Raw genomic sequence first — 21,077 nt, forward strand, 5'->3', positions numbered from 1 at the left:
ATGAAATGTTGAGATTTTTTTTTCGTTTATTGAAAACATGGGCTTTAAATGTGTTCCCTTGGTTGTTGTATTTGACAAGATGTTCTTTTCGGCTTGTCTTAAATTAATTTATGTGGAAGGCCGGGAATAAAATCTTTGATCACTTTTTTGATAGTTTACAGTAGGTATGTCTGGGTGTTTTTGAGTGGAAATGAACGGCACGAGGTGGCTCAGAAATCGATTATCCTGGACAAAAACAAATAATAATACTAACAAAAAAATATGGCCCAGGTTTATACAGAACTGAGAACAAAGACTTAAACCTTCAAAATGCCGAAAATCAGGAGTTTATATGAACACGTTGCCTAAACATGGACCTAAAAAGCCTATTTTAAATATCAGTTATCCTGGATATAATATGAACTTTTAATACTAATATTAAAAATTAATACTGGAATATTGAAAATAATGGCTGAAAATTTCGAAATGCCGAAAATCGGCATGCTCGCTAATATGGAGTCGATGCCTAGACATGGAGCGGTAAAGCCCATTTTCAATATCGGCCATCCTGGTTAAAATACGAATTATAGTGCTACATTGACATTTTGGGATGAGGTTCTGAATATAGAGAGGTGAGATGAAGAAACCACAAGTGGCTATCGTTAGAGCACTCCAGCATTTAAATGCGAATAAATCTTTTGTGTCTCGTACTATCGTTCGTTACCGTGATACTGGTACTGGTAGCGTAGACCGACGTCAAGGAAGTAGACGGAAGAAAACAGCAACATCGCCAGAAATGGTTCGAAAAGTATAGAAGCGCCTTGATCGAAACCGGCGTCGCAGTGACCGAAAAATTGCTGAACATGTCGTAATATTCCATTTGGCAAATATTGAAAAATTAGCTCGGGCGCCGGCAATGATGATGGTGTGGGCCGCCATAACAGCCGATGGTCGCTCTCCGTTCGATGAATCGACCGTGGCATCAGAATAAATGCCGAATATTATTGCGAAAATATTTTGAAGGGTGTATTCAAGCCTTGTGCACTCAAACCTTTTGGCAGTAGCCCTTGGACATTCCAACAGGACTCAACATCATCGCACTCAGCACGCGCCACCCAAGAATGGTTAAAAAATGAGGTTTCTCGCTTTATTTCCGGATACCAATCCGTTGGACCAATGTGTCCAGAGTACATATTTTGGAAACCAAGATTGGCACTAAAAAATAATAAAGTGTCGATAACCTGAAGCAAGCGCTTCGCCGGGAATGGGCAATAATACCGCAGAGCAACATTCCGGCAGCGTGTGACGGTTTCATTTGCCGTTTTAAGGCCATAATTCGTGCCAAAAGTGAGCAATTCGAACATATGTACACTTTTTCGAAAATTTGATGCTGTTTCCGATTCCGCGTTCGACTTTGTTGCATTTTTTTCATCTCACACTGTATAATGGTCTACTTTAAATAATAGACACTGATTTTTTGCAAGGGAATGTGGTCTATGAGGACCAGTATTTTAATTTATTTTTTTTATCGAATATTAAAGGTCGACATGGTCTATATCGTGAATTCAGCAGATAAAAGGACAGACTTTAAGAGGAATATTAATATAGCATTTTTCGCTTATCAATAATATATATGCTATATGAGACCTGCAACGAATATTTCAAGGTGTTTCAAGGTGTTGAAGGCTTCCCTTCATCTGATGAGGCAGAAATAAAAATAATAAACCGGGCCGAATTTTTTTTGGAGGGTCCTCTACAATTTTGAAGGAGTTTGAAAATTAAAAAAATTGTGGAAAAATACCGCTCAAACCGTTATATGGGGCATAATATTTGTCATGTGCTGTAGTACCGATTCCGAACTTTAAATAAGAAATTTGAATCAATTCCGGTGAATAATGTTGCTAAAATCATTACATACGGAATATCGGGAGTTATCGTTATATCAGGAGCCATCGTTATATGGGGGATATGCGAAGACGTACACCTGCATATGCAATTTTTTTTTCATATGCCAAGGTACCCATAACGAACTTTAAATACGAAATTTGAATAAATTCTAGTTTTGGCGACAATATAAAACTATCACAATTCCGAATATCGGTAGCTATCGTTATAGTATGGGGCCTATATGAAGACCTGGACCTGTATATGCAATTTTCGAACGAAGTATGAAGTTTAAAACAATTCCTGTGAATAAGGTCGCTATATTCATAAAAATATCGAATATAGGGAGGTACAGTTATTTGGGGGTTATACGTAGATCGGGATCTGCAGGAGCAATTTTTCACATTATGATGAAGGGTATAATAAAATTTGAACTTAGCTTTTAATTTCCTCGTGAACCATTGCATTTTAATAGACCACAAGAATTTTTATTGTCAAGTACCTTTTTTCAGTTTTTAATTGACAACCTGCTTTGTCTTTGAAATTCCCTTCTCCCAAACGGGTATCCTTCCCATATGCGTTGTTTATTTTCAATTTGTCCCCTATCATGTCTGCTTTATCATTATTATCCTCATTTGTCCTTTCAATCTTTTTTGAAAAACCAAACAAAAAAATCACAAAACATCTGTTTCCCCCATTTTTGGCCGAATGCAAATGGCACAAGTAAACCAGACCTTAACGACCGTCACACACAGCATGATCAAAATGTAGTTTCAACAAGCTATCCCAAAAACAAAAAAAAATCGAAAAAAAGTTTACAAAAAAATTCCAAAATTAGGTCATTATATTACAATGCGTAGCGCGTGCAGTAACCGGCATAAATCAAGAACAAGAAAAAGGGAGAGAAAAAAATTGACCGAAAAAAATGGTGTGTGTAATACTAACCCTTATTCTGCAGGAAGGAGGCGAAACTGAAATTCAATGAAGCTACACAAAGTATGAAGATGACCATCAGCTGGAGATCATCTCCAGGCTTTAAGAATTATTTGACAAAATTAAAAAGGGACAACATTGTTCCAATTACGTGGGTAAATGTGAATGTGTGAATACCGAATATCGGAAGGTACCGTTATATGGAGGCTATACAAAACGTGGACCTATAAATACAATGTTGCGCTATCAGAGCTAGAGCCCATTATGACCTACAAATTCCAATTTCTAGACAAATCCGTGCCAAAATGTGGCAAAAATCATTAAACTACCGAATATCGGGAATGGGGGCTTTACAAAAAGGTAAACCTATACAGGGTGAGATGAAAAAAAAATGCAACCAACTTCAGACTGCTGTCATTTCTAAGCCACTAGTCCGACAGCTATTAAAATTATTCCAGCGGCAGCTCTTTATATTGTTTACAAACGTACAAAAGAATTTTGGTGAGCATTTTAAAGAAAAAAATTATTCGTGATGGAATTCAAGCGTGATAGTTTGATTTCTTCATATTTGGCTGGAAAACCATAAGTGGCTATCGTTAGAGCACTCCAGCATTTAAATGTGGATAAATCTTTTGTGTCTCGTACCATCGCTCGTTACCGCGATACTGGTAGCGTAGCCCGATGTCATGGAAGTGGACGGAAGAAAACAGCAACATCAGCAGAAATGGTACGAAAAGGACAGATGCGACTTGATTGAAACCCACGCCGCAGTGGCCGAAAAATGGCTCATGAGCTAAACATATCGCAATATTCCATTCGGCAAATATTGAAAAATGAAAAATTCGAAAAAGTGCAAGAACTTACACCGAAACAGAAAGAAAATATACTCAAAAGAGCAAAAGAGTTGCTTCGCATGGCCAAAAGTGGTGAACTTCCGAATTTGGGTTTCTCCAATTAGAAAAACATTCGTTGTCCTGCAGTTTGTAAACAAACAAAATTATCGTGTGTACTTGCCACAGAGGTCAGTTGAAAATGTGCACCTTCGGTTGGCCACCGGAACTCAAGCGCCGACAGTCGTTCTTCGCTCGAATTAATCCACCGTGGCATCAGAATAAATGCCGAATATTATCGCGAAAAAATATTCTTTAATACAAAGCGTTGGGTACGCAAATATTTTTGCCGCAGAACTTGGACATTCCAACAGGACTCAGCACCATCGCACTCAGCACGCGCCACCCAAGAGTTATTACAAAATGAGGTTCCTCGCTTCATTTCCAGCGCACAATGGCCACCAAAATCTCCGGATACCAATCCGTTGGACTATTGTGTCTGCAGTATTTTAGAAAGCAAGGTTGGCACTAACAAATACCAAAGTGTCGATCACCAAGGACACTACATACCTAAGATGCATGGATTCCAAGGAATCTTAATCCAAAGATTTCATAAAGTGTCGAAGAGGGGAGAACTTGTCCCCTCTATTTTTGATTTTTCTCTACTTTCATAATCTGCTGAATTTTCGAGGCAAATATTTTTCCTACTGCCTCACTACAAAGGTTTTTGTCTGGATTTTAATTATTGTTAGGATATTTGCCGTATGTTCCAACCGATTTGGCTGAAAGTTTTATTTAGGTTACCTCCGGTGTAGAAATTCTCACGATATTTTTTTTAATATTTTTTTTCATTTCCAATATACCAAAATTTGTAATGTTTTCCATCTCATTAAAATAAAAAAAATAATTTTGTAGCCCTAAATTTAATAAATAAAATATTAATTTTTATAAATAAAAATATAAATTTAAAAAATATTAAAAATATTAATTTAATCTCAGTCGCATAAATGCTTATTCGTCCAATCTCTGTATTTTTTTTTTTTTTTTTGTTTGTTTAATTAATGTCTATGGCTTTTAGATTACAAACGACAATTATTAGTCCAAATTCAACGGCTAGCTCTACAAAATTAAAATAATATTTACCCCCTTTTAAATGTTTGTCTTTTTTCATGGGATATGCCGCATAACTAACAACAATTTTTACTCATGTATATTAAATTTAATTAAGGCAAAAGAAAACCATTTCATATACAAAAATACATTTTATCTGTATGCATATCAGGTCAAAAGTTTAATATGATAAACATAAAACAAACTGCATACAACAGTTTTCCCGAAAAACAAACTTTGTTTTTTTTTGTGGGGGAACCCAAAAACCAAAACCTCAAACTTGGATCCAAGGCTTGTTTGGCTTTTGAAAGGCAAATTTGATGTTTGACTTTTTTTTTTGGTGGTCTATCTATGTACACACGTATGTATGTGTATAGGAAAGTGTAACACAGATCACATTTAAATGAGATAAAAAATACTTACAAACAAATATGTTTAATTTATTTAACTATTCCTCAATAAACAGTTTATCTTTTTTCTTCCAACTTTTTATATTTTTTGTTTTAGTTGCTGGTGAATGGGGAGCATTATGTTGTTGATGCTTTTGCTTTTCTGTGGTAATATCCAGCAACGTAAAGAGTTGAACAAACAATGCATGCTGTCAACACATCATTTACATGTTAGCTGAATGGTTGGTCGACGGACAGACAGACAGACACACAGACAAACTGAAACTGAATTTCAAACCCCAAAGACAATACATGCAACTAGCACTCATATTACCAGCAGTCGGCCAGCCAGCCAGCATCACCACAATCGTATTTACCAGTAGCATAAGCAGTTTTTCTCCGTTTATATATATTGTTTAGTTTTAGATATGATACCACCATACCTACAACATACATATAAACATACCTACGTACAATAAACATATGAGTTGATCCACAAAAACAGACAAACTCAACAAATAAAATTGGAGCATTTTGGGAGCTGGAGCTCTTATCTAGATGCAGTTTGCTTTAATATGTACTTGGTTTTCAGAGAGAGTATGGGGGGATAACCACTGCACTTACATATTTTTTCCTCTTCTATGTTTGTTAAGTATGCGCACACATATTTGTATAAGATCAACATTTAGTTTTAGTGGCCTCTTTTTTCTGTTTGGGATATCTAATTTCGCAAAGTGGGGGTTTAAAGATGATTTTAAACCAAACATTTTTTCTATTTCCTATATTACAATATGTGATTCCAATTTCGAAAAAAAAACTCCGAATAAAAAAATCTCCATAATAAATGTAAGAAATGGATTTTGTTTTTTCGGAAAATGCGGAAAATACTTTACTTTGCGGAAAATACTAAAAAAATACGAATAAAAAAATCCAAAATAAAAATTAGGGTTTCTTTTGGAAAATGCGAAAAAAGTACTTCAAATAGCTTAAACTAAATTAATTTCAAATTAAAAAAAAAATCCGAAATAAACTTAAGATTTTATCTGGGATGAATTGTTGCCGTTATTTTTTTATTTTATTTATTTATTTATTTTTTTTTTTTTTTTTTTTGAAAATCTGTATGTACTATAAATATTACTTAATTTTCCCGGATTTTGAATTTGTATTTTTTTTCATAGACTGAGATTATTATTTCGAGGAGTTGAAAAAATAATGACTTTACAATTTTTTCTAAATTCAAAATTATTGTCTCATTTTAGTTCATTTTGAAACTGTTCCTATAATTGAACTAGTTCGTTTCTTTATTTTATTCTTTTGGAAATTCAGTTACGTATTTTAGTTTTTCTACATAATTTGGTGTTTTATTTGTATTTACCACGCCCAAAAGTATGCCGCAAATAGGGAACTAAAATTGGCATTAAAAATATATCCAAGATGGCATTAATAAATTAACAAATTCACAGATAATCGGAGACTGAGATTATTATTTTGAGGAGTTAAAAAAGTAATGGGGTTACAAATTTTTCTAAATTCAAAATTATTCTCTCATTTTAGTTCATTTTGAAACTGTTCCTATAATTGAACTAGTTCGATCCTTTATTTTATTCTTTTGCAAATTCAGTTACGTATTTTAGTTTTTCTACATAATTTGATGTTTTATTTGTATTTACCACGCCTAAAAGTATGCCGCAGATAGGGAACTAAAATTGAAGTTGAAAATATATCCAAGATGGCATTAATTGTGACACACAATAATATACAAAATACTGGTTCAATTTCTTTGGAATTTCTTTTATTTATTTATTTATTTATTTTTAGAATAAGTATTGTTCTAACTTGTACATGTAACAATTTCAATATTCTAGTAATATTCACATTTGGCGCCCAAAAGATATGCTTCAAAAATATACCAAAATATACATTTGTGCATTTCAACAGTTATTTATAGATGGCGTCCCTTGGTAGTTATTTTCCTAAAGATATAGAAGAAAATTGGAAATCTGAACCTGAATGAAAACTTTAGATTAGAAATTTATGTCTTGGATCAACTTCAATATTTCATTTGGTGTCCACAATTTCCAATTTTATAATGGTATTTAGTAATGTAATTTTCAAAACCTTCTCCCAGCATTATTTAGCTCCTGAAAGTTCTGCTCTTGATACGACATCAACACAGATTTCTTGATTCAATGCAAATATTTAAGTGTAGATGGCGCCCAATGTAAAATGTGTTTTCAATTAGAAATTTTTTTGCAATATTCGTGCAGATGTAAGGACACTACGACAACCGACAGAGAGTCTACACATAAAGTTGAATTCATTTGTGATATATAGCGTACTGCGGGGTATCGTTTACTGCAGCATCAATACAAATCCCTTGATTCAATACAAATAATCAAGGGTAGATGGCGCCCAATATAACATGTGTTTTCAATTAGAACTTTTTGCAGATTCTTTCGCGCACTAAATTCAGCCGCTAACACTTAATAAATGTTCTTAAGAAGACCTTTTCGTCATTTTTGAGAAGATCTGAACTAATTGTAGCAAATAATGTAATATTGCGGTTCGTAGCCTTGATTCGCTCGGTTTATACTGAATTTCCAAAAACTACTGCCTTCACTTGCAGCAATAATAGCCCTTATGTGAAATTTCAAGATTATTTCAGTATTAATTTTTTTTTAGAGGTACTCTCTGAAAACATCTTACATTAAAAAGAAATCTCTATTTCCACTGTATGTCAAAGGAAATATTCGAATTAATTTACTCAAAAAAATTGAAAATATTTTTTATTTGATCCATTTTTCCTTGGTCTTTTTAGAGTTAAGACTTGATAGTAACGTAAAATTCTGTTTTACACGGGAAATGTGAAAGGAAGAACTATTCTAGAATTAGAAGAATTATTTTTTCATTTTGCGCCATAAGGTTATGCCATTGTCCCATTGATTTACTAGGAACAAATTACCAACTTATGCTTCGAAAATCAACTATATAAACATTTAACAACTAATATTTAGCGCCAATTACTCACTTAAAACATATCAGTTATTTACTTTTAAATCAATGTCGTTGCAAACCACTAAACTCTAAATTTTACCAACACCATGCTGTGTCCGGAGGTTTATTAAAAATTTCCTAAAATTTTTCTATATCAACATAAACTTGAAAATTGTCAACGCCCTTGAAGTATGCAACGAAAATGCCATATATCATAGGTAACATTTAGATGTAGATGGCTTAATTTTAAGATCTTTCTATATCATGTATTCATTACCTGATTCGCTCTTTCCCAATTATTGTGAAGACCTCAAAAGAGTAATACTAAACATTTAATTTTTTATTATTCCAAATCCATGCATTGCCCGGAAATTCATTAAAGTTTTGCTATTGAAACATATTACCATACATTTATACATTTTAAAGCCCTTAAAGTTTGAACCAAAAATGTCATATGTCATATTAAATACTGAAATATAGATGGCTCATATTGTTGTATATATTTATTGAAGATTTTTCCCATTTCCTAAAAATTACAGAATAAATTTAAGAGACTCCATATGCGATCTCCTCGTGACTATCTAGCTAAACATTCCATGCCTTTAAATTTGAAATGAATTTAAGCCTGTTGCTGCATATAATAACCACAGGCTTTTCCAATTTCCTAAAAATAAAAGAATACATTTAAGAAACCCCATATGCCATCTCCTAATGGTTATCCACCTAAATTTTGAGGATCCTAGTCATTCATTGCCAAATTCTTTCTGCGACTTTTTTTTTTGTATTATATTTATTTGCCGTTATACAAAATTTGTATTAAGACCTCAGTGAAATCATAAAAAATCATTTTATTCCTTATTCATTCAACCCCATGCTGTGACCTGAAATTCATTAAAATTTCCCAATAGAAACCGATCAGCATAAATTTGAAAATTACAAAAATTTCCAAATAACCACCACCTCCAACTTCTAATAAAGTAATTTCATAATATATTAAAGACTATCGGCTAATCTCAATCTCCCGGTTAGGCGGCGGTCACCAGCAATAAAACTAAGTCACCCAAAAACCTCCAACTCCACCTAGTTTTTTTTTTTCCTGTATTCCACAAAAGTTTGAAGGGAAAAAGTGGAACAGTCTCAAGCCAACGAACAAGATTATGTCAAGAATGGTTTGAATAAATAAAAACAACCTATACCTATATAGAGACGTGTAATAACATATGTTTGATCTCACGTTTGCCACCAAAAGGACATGATCACTTTTGCTGGTTATGGTGGTTTGGCTTGCTAGCTAGCTAGGCAGCTCTGTCAGGGATTTTTATGTGGCATACAACAAAACAACAACACGTTAGCATGTAACCTTTAAGGCGACCTCCAGATGAGAGACAAACTTATGAACAACAAATTCAATAAATACAAAACTTGAGACCGAGACCGACGTCTTGGCCCATACGATTGTATGTGTGTGTGTTTTAGGTCTGAATTCGTTTGTACCTTTCTTTGCTCAACACACATTGAAACATTGAAACCTAAAACAGCAATCTCGGTCTTTAGTACCGCCAATTTTTTTTTTATTTATTTTTTCTTTTTGGATCGGACGACGTTGTCGTCGTCGTAGGCCACTTTGGTAAAATTAAGAATTTATGGTTATTTCATGAACAATTTCATAAATTGATATGCAAAATATATTGTAAAAATCGTTTATACAGTATGTTTGTATGTATGTATGTCAGAGTGGATGTGTTGGCATGTCGTGTCTTCCAAAAATATATGTGTCGATGCAAGTGAGCCCAGTCTCCTCATGGAGTTTGTGAACAACATATTCAACCTCAATTTAGTCAGCTATCCCGCTAATGTGAGTTGGGTCTTTCTTCTTGTATTTTTTTACTATGTTGTTGTTGTTGTTGCAATCGAGAGGTAATAGAAACCTTTATGCAATCTCTGTCGATTTTGTCACCACATTTATAACAGAAAACAAAATCTCAGGCAAAAGAAATCAGCCACATAAATAGGCAGAGCAGAGGAAAACTGCTAAAAAAATCAATGTATTTTCTATGTGAAATTATGTTATGGGGTATTAGAAGAGAATTGGAGTAAGTTAGATTGATATCCTATGGAAGTTTTAAATAGAAAGCCGTTTTAAATAAAAAAAATGCTCTAGTGATCTTTTTTCCATTATTGATGCGGATATTTAGGTCAATTGAAATTCGAGAGAATAAAAAAAAGATATTCTTATAAAGAGAGGGAGAAAGCAAAAATAAAAGGTCTGCCCACAAAGTAAATGTACTAAATCTGCTAAATTACAAAATTAAAATTACAAAAATTTTTCAAAATCTAAATGTTGCTTTTACATTTTATTGCAAAATTACTTCGGGGTAAAGCCATTGAATTCCAAAAAGTGCACGAACTTACACCGCAACAGAAAGTAAATAGACTGAAAAGGGATAAATAGTTTCTTCGCTTGGCCGAAAGTGCCGAATTTTGTTGTCTCCGATGAGAAAACATTCGTTGTCCAGAAGTTTGCAAACGAACAAAGAGATCGTGTTTACTTGCCAAAGAGGTCAGCTGAAAATGTGCACCTTCGGTTGACCACCAGAACTCAAGCGCCGGCCATGATGATGGTGTGGGCCGCCATAACAGCCGATGGTCGCTCTCCGCTCATATTAATCGACCGTGGCATTAGAATAAATGGTGAATATTATCGCGAAAATATTCTGGGGGATGTATTAAAGCCTTGGTCACGCAAACATTTTGGCCGCGGACCCTGGACATTACAACAGGACTCAGCACCATCGCACTCAGCACGCGCCACTCAAGAATGGTTACAAAATGGGGTTACTTGCTTCATTTCCAGCGCACAATGGCCACCAAATCTCCGGATACCAATCCGTTGGACTATTGTGTCTGGAGTATTTTGGAAAACGAGGTTGGCACTAAAAAATACCAAAGTGTCGATCACCTCAGGCAAGCGCTTCGCCGGGAATGGGCCAAAATACCGCAGAGCAACTTCCGGGCAGCGTGTGACGGTTTCATAGGCCGTTTGAAGGCCACAATTCGTGCTAAAGGTGACCAATTCGAACAAATCTAAACTTATTCTAAAATTTCATGCTATTTCCGACATTTTTTGCTTTCATTCAATAAAATTTAAAAACAAAATGTAAAAACAATGGCGTTTGACTTTGTTGCAGTTTTTTTTATCTCATCCTGTATACCCCCCTATATTCAATATTTTGAAAATATAATAGGACATAATTCATGATGGCTATAATTTGTGCCAAGGTTTTCCAATTCAAGCAAATCTAAACTTATTCTAAAATTTGATGCTATTTCCGACAATTTTTACTTTCATTCAAAAAAAAAAAAAAGAAAAAATAAAATAAATAAATAAAAATAAAAATATGGCGCTTGACTTTGTTGCAGTTGTTTTATATCACCCTGTATTCATGATCAGCTTAAAATTCCATGTCGATTTAGTCAGTTCGTCTGTGGAAATCAAAATTATGTCGTCACCAATTGCTTATTTCTATATAGAAGTTGATATTAAACGGGACCGATTATACATCATGTTAGAGTCATATGTAAAGTGACTTTTTCCACATTTATACTTAGTATTTTAATGGTATACTTTTAGGCGTTACTCAGAATTTTTTAAACTTTTATTAATGTTTATAGTATAAATCTAGTATTGAATAGAATATATTTTTTTTTTTTAGTCTAACATCTGAAAAATTGCCCTTAAAGCCTAAAAGTATGCTAAAAAATGTAAATCTTTGTGACAACTCGAAGTAAATATTTTAAAACCCCACAAAGTATATATATTTTGATCAGCATAAAATTCTATGTCGATTTAGTAATGTTCGCCGGTCTTTCTGGCACTCCGTCTGTGGAAACCACTATAGCTTCCGAACGAAATCAAATTTTACTCAGCTGTGTTTTAGGACTGCAGGTTTTTTCGAATTGAAAATTGTATATATAGGTCCAGGTCTTGGTGTAGGCCCCATACCGTCAGATTTAATTTTTTTGCTGGTTTTAGTCACTATTGCATACTGATTTTTCTGAAAAGTGGGAGTTATGTTATTGTTATGTTACAGATTCCACCAGAATCGCTCAAAATTTCGCTTTTTCCTAATTTCGTATTTTCCTAATTGGTACTACCATCTGTGAGAAAATTACATTTGCAGGTCCAGGTCTTCGTATAGCCCCCATATAAAGGTACCTCCTTCTATTCGGTATTTTGATTGTTTTAGCGACAATATTCACCGAAATTGTTTAAAATTTCGTATTTGAAGTTCCCTAATGGGTGCTACAGTCTATGGCAGAAAACTGCCTATGTAGGTCCACGTCTTCGCATAGGCCCCAATATAACTGTAACTCCCTATGTTTGTTAATTCTATGATTTTTGGATTATTTTTTTTTAATTTGTAGATATCTTCCATATGGTTGAGGGTATTCAAAGTTCTTTGGGTAGGCTATATATTTATTCCCTGAATAATGTCCCCAGATAATGTCTTCCATTCGCAATGACCTGCCAAAATCATGACTCAGCTCTTCGTTTATCGAATTGCAATGTGAACCTGTTTTATTTATGTTTTTTTTTTTTAGTTTTTGCTGATTAAAGCGTTGGCGATTGTCTTATATTTCATTTTGAGGACAATCTATGATTTGCTTAAATTCCTCGATTCGGCGCCCCCTTCCCCCGCAAAGCACAACCTGATATGGACAACTCCAACGCATATGAATGCGTTTCCCAACACAATTTGTCTGTCCATCTGACTTATATGAACGACATTTATTGGTTTGTAGAGCATTATTGTCAAATGTAGTCTTAAGACGAAACATATTGCCCCGCTTGGCTATCATTTATTTTGGGGGGGGGGGGGGGGGAGCCGGCAAAAATTGGCTAAGTTTAATCATATCCTTTGTATTGTTAAAGCTCAGGCGGGCATAATGATGACAAAGTTTTGGTTGGTTGGCTGCCTGGCTGGTGTGAATTCACTGCCCGGCATCATCATGCTTGTTGAATCTTCGTGGTGGCAATGAGTCTTGGGACAGCCAACCAGCTAGTAAGCATATTGTCTACATATGTGGCGGGTTGTATGCTTGGATGGCAGGCTGCTTACCATTGTCTGAGCATTAAATTATTTTTTTAAGATTAGATCAACTTGTTGCTTGCAGAGCGCTAAAGTCAAAACGACAACCAGACAGCCAGCCAGCCAGCCACCACCACCGCCAAGTAAAATACAGATTTATGCTTTTAATCCAAGTTGCTTTACAGAAAAAATTCCAATGCAACAACATAGGATGTTGTATTCACACATGTTGTTACCATAGTCCAACGTGACAGTGTCGCCTTCAATGTTGTCTGATGATATTCCTCATTACACATATGGAGGAACCTTATGTATGTAAAGCGAGCGAGCGAGCGACGATGTCATGACAAAGTGTTGTTAAAGTGTTATAATTATTTACAAAAAATAAATATTGCAAACAAAAAAAAAAAAAAAATAAAAAAAGACATGCATTGTTTGTTGACTTCTTTTGTTCTTTGTTTACCAAAATCATTCGATCCATGTAAATAAAAAAAAAAATATGGGTTACAACAAATAAATATTTATTGAATTTTATTATCAAGATTTTGAATTCTATGGTTATTTATTTATTTTTTTTTTTTTTCGTGGGAAATATTTAAATTAAAAATATGATTTTTATTTAATTTAGTGAATTGATATTTTTGGGGGAATAAGATATTCATATATTCGAATAACCTCAATTCTTCAGACATATACGAATTAGGTCCAGTAAATATAAATTCTGTACAGCTTGATTAAGCTATTACCATTACTTAATCCCAATATTTGCACCGAAGTTAGATGAAGGCGATGCATGGATATGCATGATCATATGACAATTCCCCGTGGCCGTTTGAGGTATATTTTTTTTTTGAATCTTGATACGTGTGTCAAGCATTGGCCTGATTTAAGAATCTTTTATTAAAGACTTCCACACCAAGAATCAATAAAATTTTTAAGATTTTTGAAAAATAATTGTGTTTTTTTTTTTTTTCAAAAACATTTTTAAAATATTTTAGAGTTCTAAAAATCCAGATTTTTTTTTTTAATTTTGCAATGACTTCCCGAAATGACAAAAATGGTGATTTAAAAAAAGATTACTGAAATTTGTTCTAATTTTTGTAGAAGTTTCCTCTAAATAATTCCATGTCAGATTTCTTGGTAAAAAATAGGGAATTTAAAATTCCGTACGACAGATGAAAAACTGCAACCAACTTCAGACTGCTGTAATTTCGAAGCCACTCGTTCGACAGCTGTTAAAATTATTCCAGTGACAGCTCATTATATTGTTTACAAGCGTATAAAAGCATTTTGGTGAGAATTTTCCAGAAAAAATGTTATTCGTGATGGAATTCAAGCGTGATAGTTTGATTTCTTTATATTTGGCTGGAAAACCACAAGTGGCTAGCACTCCAGCATTTAAATGTGAATAAATCGTTTGTGTCTCGTACCATCGCTCATTACCGTGAGCGTACTGGTAGCGTAGCCCGACTTCGAGGAAGTGGACGGAATAAAACAGCAACATCAGCAGAAATGGTTCGAAAAATAAAGAAGCGACTTCATCGAAACACGCATCGCAGTGGCCGAAAAATGACTCGTGAGCTGAATATATCACAATATTCCATTCGGCAAATATTGAAAAATGAGCTCGGGGTAAAGCCATCGAAATTCCAAAAAATACAAGAACTTACACCGCAACAGAAAGTAAATAGACACAAAAGAGTTGCTTCGCTTGGCCGAAATTGGTGAACTGCCGAATTTGGTTCCCTCCGATGAGAAAACATTCGTTGTTCAGAAGTTTGCAAACCGACAAAGTGATCGTGTTTACTTGCCAAAGACGTCAGCTGAAAATGTTCACCTTCGGTTGGCCACCAGAACTCAAGCGCCGGCCATGGTGATGGTTTGGCCCGCCATAACAGCCGTTGGTCGCTCTCCGCTCGTATTAATCGACCGTGGCATCAGAATAAATGCAGAATATTATGGCCGTAGACTTCGCACCATCGCACTCAGCACGCGTCACCCAAAGAATGGTTATGAGTTTCCTCGCTTCATTTCCAGTGCACAATGGCCACCAAAATCTCCGGATATCAATCCGTTGGACTATTGTGTCTGGAGTATTTTGGAAAGCAAGGTTGTCACTAAAAAATACCAAAGTGTCGATCACCCAAAGCAAGCGCTTCGCCGGAAATGGGCTAAAATACCGCAGGCCATAATTCCTGCCTAAGGTGACCAATTCGAAAAAATCTAAACTAATTCTGAACCACCGCGGCAATGACATGGGCAAAAAATCATAGAATTTGAAATGATTATTTTGAGGGGTTACAAACCGAATAAGGTTTTAACAAGATGTCGCCACATGTCACCCCGTCAAAGAAACAATTTTAATTAATAAATTTGTCATTTCCAGGACTTGTTATTTCGCGTTTTGGAGACCAGTATTGGCCGCCTAAACCGTGCGATTTTACACCTTTAGATTTTTTCCTTTGGGGTTTTTAAAGTCAATGGTTTACGCAAATAAGCCGATGACGACTCAAGCCTTAAAGGAGGAAATTCGACGCTGCATTATTGAAATACCTCAGCATTTATGTAAAACCGCCATTACAAATTCGCCTGTGTGCCAGCAAAGGTGCGACGGTCATCTGCAAAATATTTTATTCCACACATAACCTTATTATGCCTGTTTTTTTTTTGATATAATAAAGTTTCATGATTTTTAATTTAAAAAAATCGATGTTTTATTTAAAATTTAGAAATTGCTTTCAATGTTAAAGAACCTTTATTAATTTTGTCATTACTTTTTGAAACTCTTCAAAATAATTATTTTTTACATGGTCAAGGATATAAAAATCCCTATATATTCCCTGTTCTCCATAGAAGACATACTTCCTTATTAGTTTTCCATTTCTTTTTAAATTTCAGGAAAAAATCCAAAAAAATGCCATCCAAAAAAATTCATCCAGATCAAGATGTCAAGACAATGACTCTATCACCTCCACCACACGGGCTAAACTTATTAAGTTTTTGTGGTACTCAGACAATGGGTTATTTGGTCATGCATAGGTACATATATTCATAATGCCTTCCACTGGAGGGGGGCTGGGGAAAATAGCAAAGGCATTCAAGCTAAATGGTTTCGGTGTACAATGCAAAGGTATAAAGTACCATGAAAACTCCCAAACAACAAAAAATAACAATATTTACTTACATGTTTTTCTGGTCGCAAAACTATGCCATTTGTTGTTGTTGCTGTTGTGGCAGTCCCTGCCGCTGATGACGATGATGGTGATGCCGAGCTGGGTTGATGCTGTTCAAATCCACCATTGGCCATAACAACATAACGATCATGGGCACCCTTGCCATAACGACTTTGGATGACAGCCGTGGCAGCGGCGGACAATAGCATCGGTGATGTTGGCCCCGGTGATATGGAGGCTCTCGACGATGATGCTGTGCCAGCAGTTGGGCTAGTTGTGGCTGCTGCTGCTGCTGTTGCTGATGAAGATGTCGTTGTTGTTTTATCAGATGCCATTAAGTTGTCCAAATCTCGCAAGAATTTGTTTGCCCACATATTTACATCATCGGTGGCAACTTCTGCTGGCGATTTGCTTTGCAATTGTTTGCGCAGGCGCTTAAGTGTTGACGAAGATGGACCGGCGGCTGCCAACGGTGATGGAGATGTGTTGTTGCTGGACGATGATGATGAGGACGATGCTGTGTGATGGCATGCTAATGATGATGCCGATGCCGATGCTGTGGCGGCTGCATCTTGTTCTTGTTTACCTTGCTGTTCTGGCCCTGTCATAGACGCGCATGCGGCCGGGATTAAGGCACCTTTTGGCGGTGGTTTGCCTTTTAAATCGGTTCTACCCAGAGGCAATTCATTTTTGCTAGCATTTTCCATCACTCGTCTGTCATTCGAGTGGCTGTCATTATTTTCCATTGCTGGACCGTTGCTGCTTGTAGTTGTCACTTTGGCTCTGGAAGGTAATTTGTTGCTGCCACTGCCATTGCCGGGCGTTGTCGTTGTTAGATTCGCCGACATTGCATTGCCACGCCGCCAACCACCGCCAGTGGCACTATCAAAGCCGCTATCAGATTCTGTCGAGCGAGACAATTCATCATTTGAGACAGCCGCTTTTAATGTGTCTATTATTTGATTTTCCATGTTGCTCACGGACGATGAGGCCTTTGTATTTGTATCACTTTCAAAAGAGTTATGGTCCTCTTCAGATTGCTGTTGTTCTTGCTGCAGCTTTTGACGGGCCTTATGCAATTCAAAAACTTCATTGATTTCATGCTGTAAAGAAAATGAGAGAAAGAGAAGGGAATATGAGTTTCAAATCCTTTTTGATTCAATTTATATTTTAAAAAATTCCAGCCAAATGGATTTGGCTTAAAATTAATTTAATTTTTTTTTTATCTCATCTAGACTGGCTGCCGGCTGCCAGCTAGCCAGCTATGGAATCGCCAATAAATTAGCTCTCACATGACATTGGACAAATGATGTTTGGTTTTTGCTATTACACCACATAGATTGGTGTTGCTGTTGTTTCTAGACCTATCCCTGTTTGGAAAAAAAGAAACAAAAAAAAAAAAAATCACGTCATCATTCAAGTTTCTCGAGCGGCGGCTGTTTTAATTTAGTCACCAACCAACCGCCAGCCAGCCAACCAACCATTCCATCCGTCCATCCCATCCATCCATACAATGTTGCTCTTAAGCCCCACAAAGTTGGGAAAAAGATTGAACATCATGTTGGTAGTGAAAGACTTTAACGCATTACCCCCGTAGCGTGGTATCGAGCCAGCCAAGATCCTGGTACATCCATCAAAAGATAATGCCGACGCTTAAGTCGCACCATGATCTTCTCACATGTATGGATTTCGTTTTTTTTTTTTCTCTTTTCCCTCTCTTTCTTTTCTCTTCACTTAAGACTATTAAGCGCCTTGGATTATTTCAAATATTTTTTTTTCCAATTGAGGATTTTTTGCCACAAAGATCAAAGGAACCCTAGTGTAGACCTGTAGGAGGAAGTGTTAAGGCTTGGGCTTCTTATTACATAATTATAATGGACTTTGATAAATGAATTGTTGCAGAGCATTAAAGGTGATGTAATATTGGCTAAAGGTGGCGCAGAGAGGATATTGGTAAGATGGGGATTTATGAAATCGAGGTAGAGATGGAGAAGCGGGCAAGGAGAGGGAATTGGAAATTGAACCGTGATTTTCATAGAAAGATTATGAAAAAAATATTTTCCACTATGATCCAGAGGGGAGAGAAGCTGATCACATATTTTTATTTTTTAAAACTATAATCTCTCACCACCTATGCACCTATTTTTGAAATTGCTAATGCAAATTTTATTTAAATTCAGATGTAAAAATTAGCAATAAAACGTCTTGTTATTCAGTCCATTTTAAACCCCTAAAACTATGCACTTCTTTTTGACCAAACTTCACTTCCTTTATATCCAGCATCTATGATAAAATACAATGTGATGCTGTCCACGGACCGGATGATTGATAAGGCTATATAGTGTGGGGGTGCCCAATTGGGAATTTTGAAATAGCGAACGAAAAGTATTCATACGTTTTGAAAAAAAAAAAATAAAATAACTAAAGCAATGCTTCATAAATGCTTATAAAAAAATCTAAAGCATGTACACTCAAAGAAACATATAATCCACATTAAGTTCGTTCAGGCCGTACCCTCAACACCCTTCACCATTAGCTAAAAAATATTCGTAACATATGTAACTAAAATGCTCTAAATATCGAATATCGGTAGGTACCGTATAATGTGTGATATAGGAAAACTTGACCCCATATATAAAATGTTCTTCCCAAAATCTGATCCTGAAAATGGGGAAGTACTGTTATATGGTTATAGCAGATTTGTGATATATGATATTTTTGTACGAAAGGAGTATTTCAAATGACAAGTTATTTCAATTTTGCTAAGAACAGAGCCAAACATGTAAAAGTACTTGAAAAAGATTATCAAAACCTTTAAAATATGGATTTTATAAAAATCATTTTTATAAGAGTCAATGAAATGTGGATTTCTAAAAAATATTTTAAAAAGAGACAATCAAACGTGGATTAAAAAAAATAATTTTAAAAGAGACAATCAAACGTGGATTTAAAAAAAAAAAAAATATTTTAAAAAGAGACATTCAAACGTGAATTAAAAAAAAATATTTTAAAAAGAGACAATCAAAAGTGGATTTTAAAAAAAAAATATTTTAAAAAGAGACATTCAAACGTGAATTAAAAAAAAAATAATTTTAAAAGAGACAATCAAACGTGGATTTAAAAAAAAATATTTTAAAAGGCGACATTCAAACGTGAATTAAAAAAAAATAATAATTTGAAAAGAGACAATCAAACGTGGATTTAAAAAAAAGTAATTTAAAAAGAGACAATCAAATGTGGATTTTAAAAAAAATATTTTAAAAAGAGACAATCAAACTTGAATTAAAAAAATAATAATAATTTGAAAAGAGACAATCAAACGTGGATTAAAAAAAATATATTATTTTTTTAAGAGACAATCAAACGTGGATTTTTGAAAAAAAAATTTTTTAAAGAGACAATCAAACGTGGATTTTTTAAAAAAAATATTTTTTTAAAGAGATAATCAAACGGGGATTTTTAAAAGAACATTTTTTTAAAGAGACAATCAAGCATGGATTTTTAAAAGTACATTTTTTATAGAGATAATCAAACGGGGATTTAAAAAAAAAAACATTTTTTTAAAGAGATAATCAACCGTGAATTTTTAAAAGAACATTTTTTTAAGAGATAATCAAACGGGGATTTTGAAAAGAAAATTTTTTTAAAGAGATAATCAAACGGGGATTTTTAAAAGAACATTTTTTAAGAAACTGTCAAATGTGGATGTAAGAAATATTTTTTTTTTTTTTTCAAAGAGACAATCAAATGTGAATATAAAAAAAAACTTTTTTTAAAGAAACACAAACGTGGAGTTTAAAAGATATTTTTTAAAGAGACAATCAAATGTGGATTTTTAAAAAAATATTTTAAAAAAGAACATTTTTTAAAGAGATAATCAAACGGGATTTTTAAAAGAACATTTTTTAATGAGATAATCACACGGGGATTTTTAAAAGAACATTTTTTAAAGGGACAATCAAACGTGGATCTTTAAAAGAACATTTTTTAAAAGAAACTTTCAAATGTGAATTTAAAAAAAATGTTTTTTTTAAAGATATTTTTTAAAGAGACAATCAAATGTGGATTTAAAAAAATATATTTTTTAAAGAGACAACCATTATTTTTTGTTTATTTATTTATTTATTTATTTTTATTTATTTATTTATTTGTAAGAGGCAATGAAACGTGGATTTTTAATTTTTTAAGAGACAATTAAGTGCGGATTTTCAAAAAAAAAAAAAAAAAAAAAAAAAAACCTGGATTTAAAAAAAAATATTTGTTTAAAGGGACAATCAAACGTGGATTTTTATTTTTTTTAAGAGATAACCAAATATGAACTTAAAAAAAACATATTTGTTTAAAGAGACAATCAAACGTGGATTTTTAAAAAATATTTTTTCAAATATACAATATTACGTAGATTTTGTAATAATAATTTTCGAATTTCTGATTTTATGACTTTTGAACATTATCGAGAAAATGCTGAGCCTTAAAGAAAGCAACACATGGTTTATACCTACCACAGCAAGGCAGCAAGTAGTTTTTAATAATATGGATTTTTAGCTATACATACATAGATTTCTTCCCAAAGCCTTATTATTTAATTTTTTTTTTTCTCAGTGTAGAACTCTGAGAAGTTATAATTCCAAATCGCGTCAATGGAGTAATGTGGTCAACTGTGATTATTTTTTATGTTTCTCTTGCAATGGTAAA

At 34.1% G+C, this 21,077-nt stretch overlaps 1 protein-coding gene across 2 annotated transcripts in view; it reads right to left on the minus strand.

Annotated features, from left to right (window-relative positions):
- The window catches only part of LOC101898609 (stAR-related lipid transfer protein 13), a 277,625-nt gene that overhangs the window by 88,078 nt on the left and 168,470 nt on the right, over window positions 1-21,077 (minus strand). For both annotated transcript variants that reach the window (XM_059119355.1, XM_059119354.1), the window contains exon 5: window positions 16,394-17,485. In XM_059119355.1, coding sequence (XP_058975338.1) covers window positions 16,394-17,485 — 1,092 coding nt within the window. The remainder of the gene's footprint in view (window positions 1-16,393; window positions 17,486-21,077) is intronic.

Source organism: Musca domestica, unplaced genomic scaffold (assembly GCF_030504385.1).
Source record: "Musca domestica strain aabys unplaced genomic scaffold, Musca_domestica.polishedcontigs.V.1.1 143, whole genome shotgun sequence".
Taxonomy (NCBI): domain Eukaryota; kingdom Metazoa; phylum Arthropoda; class Insecta; order Diptera; family Muscidae; genus Musca; species Musca domestica.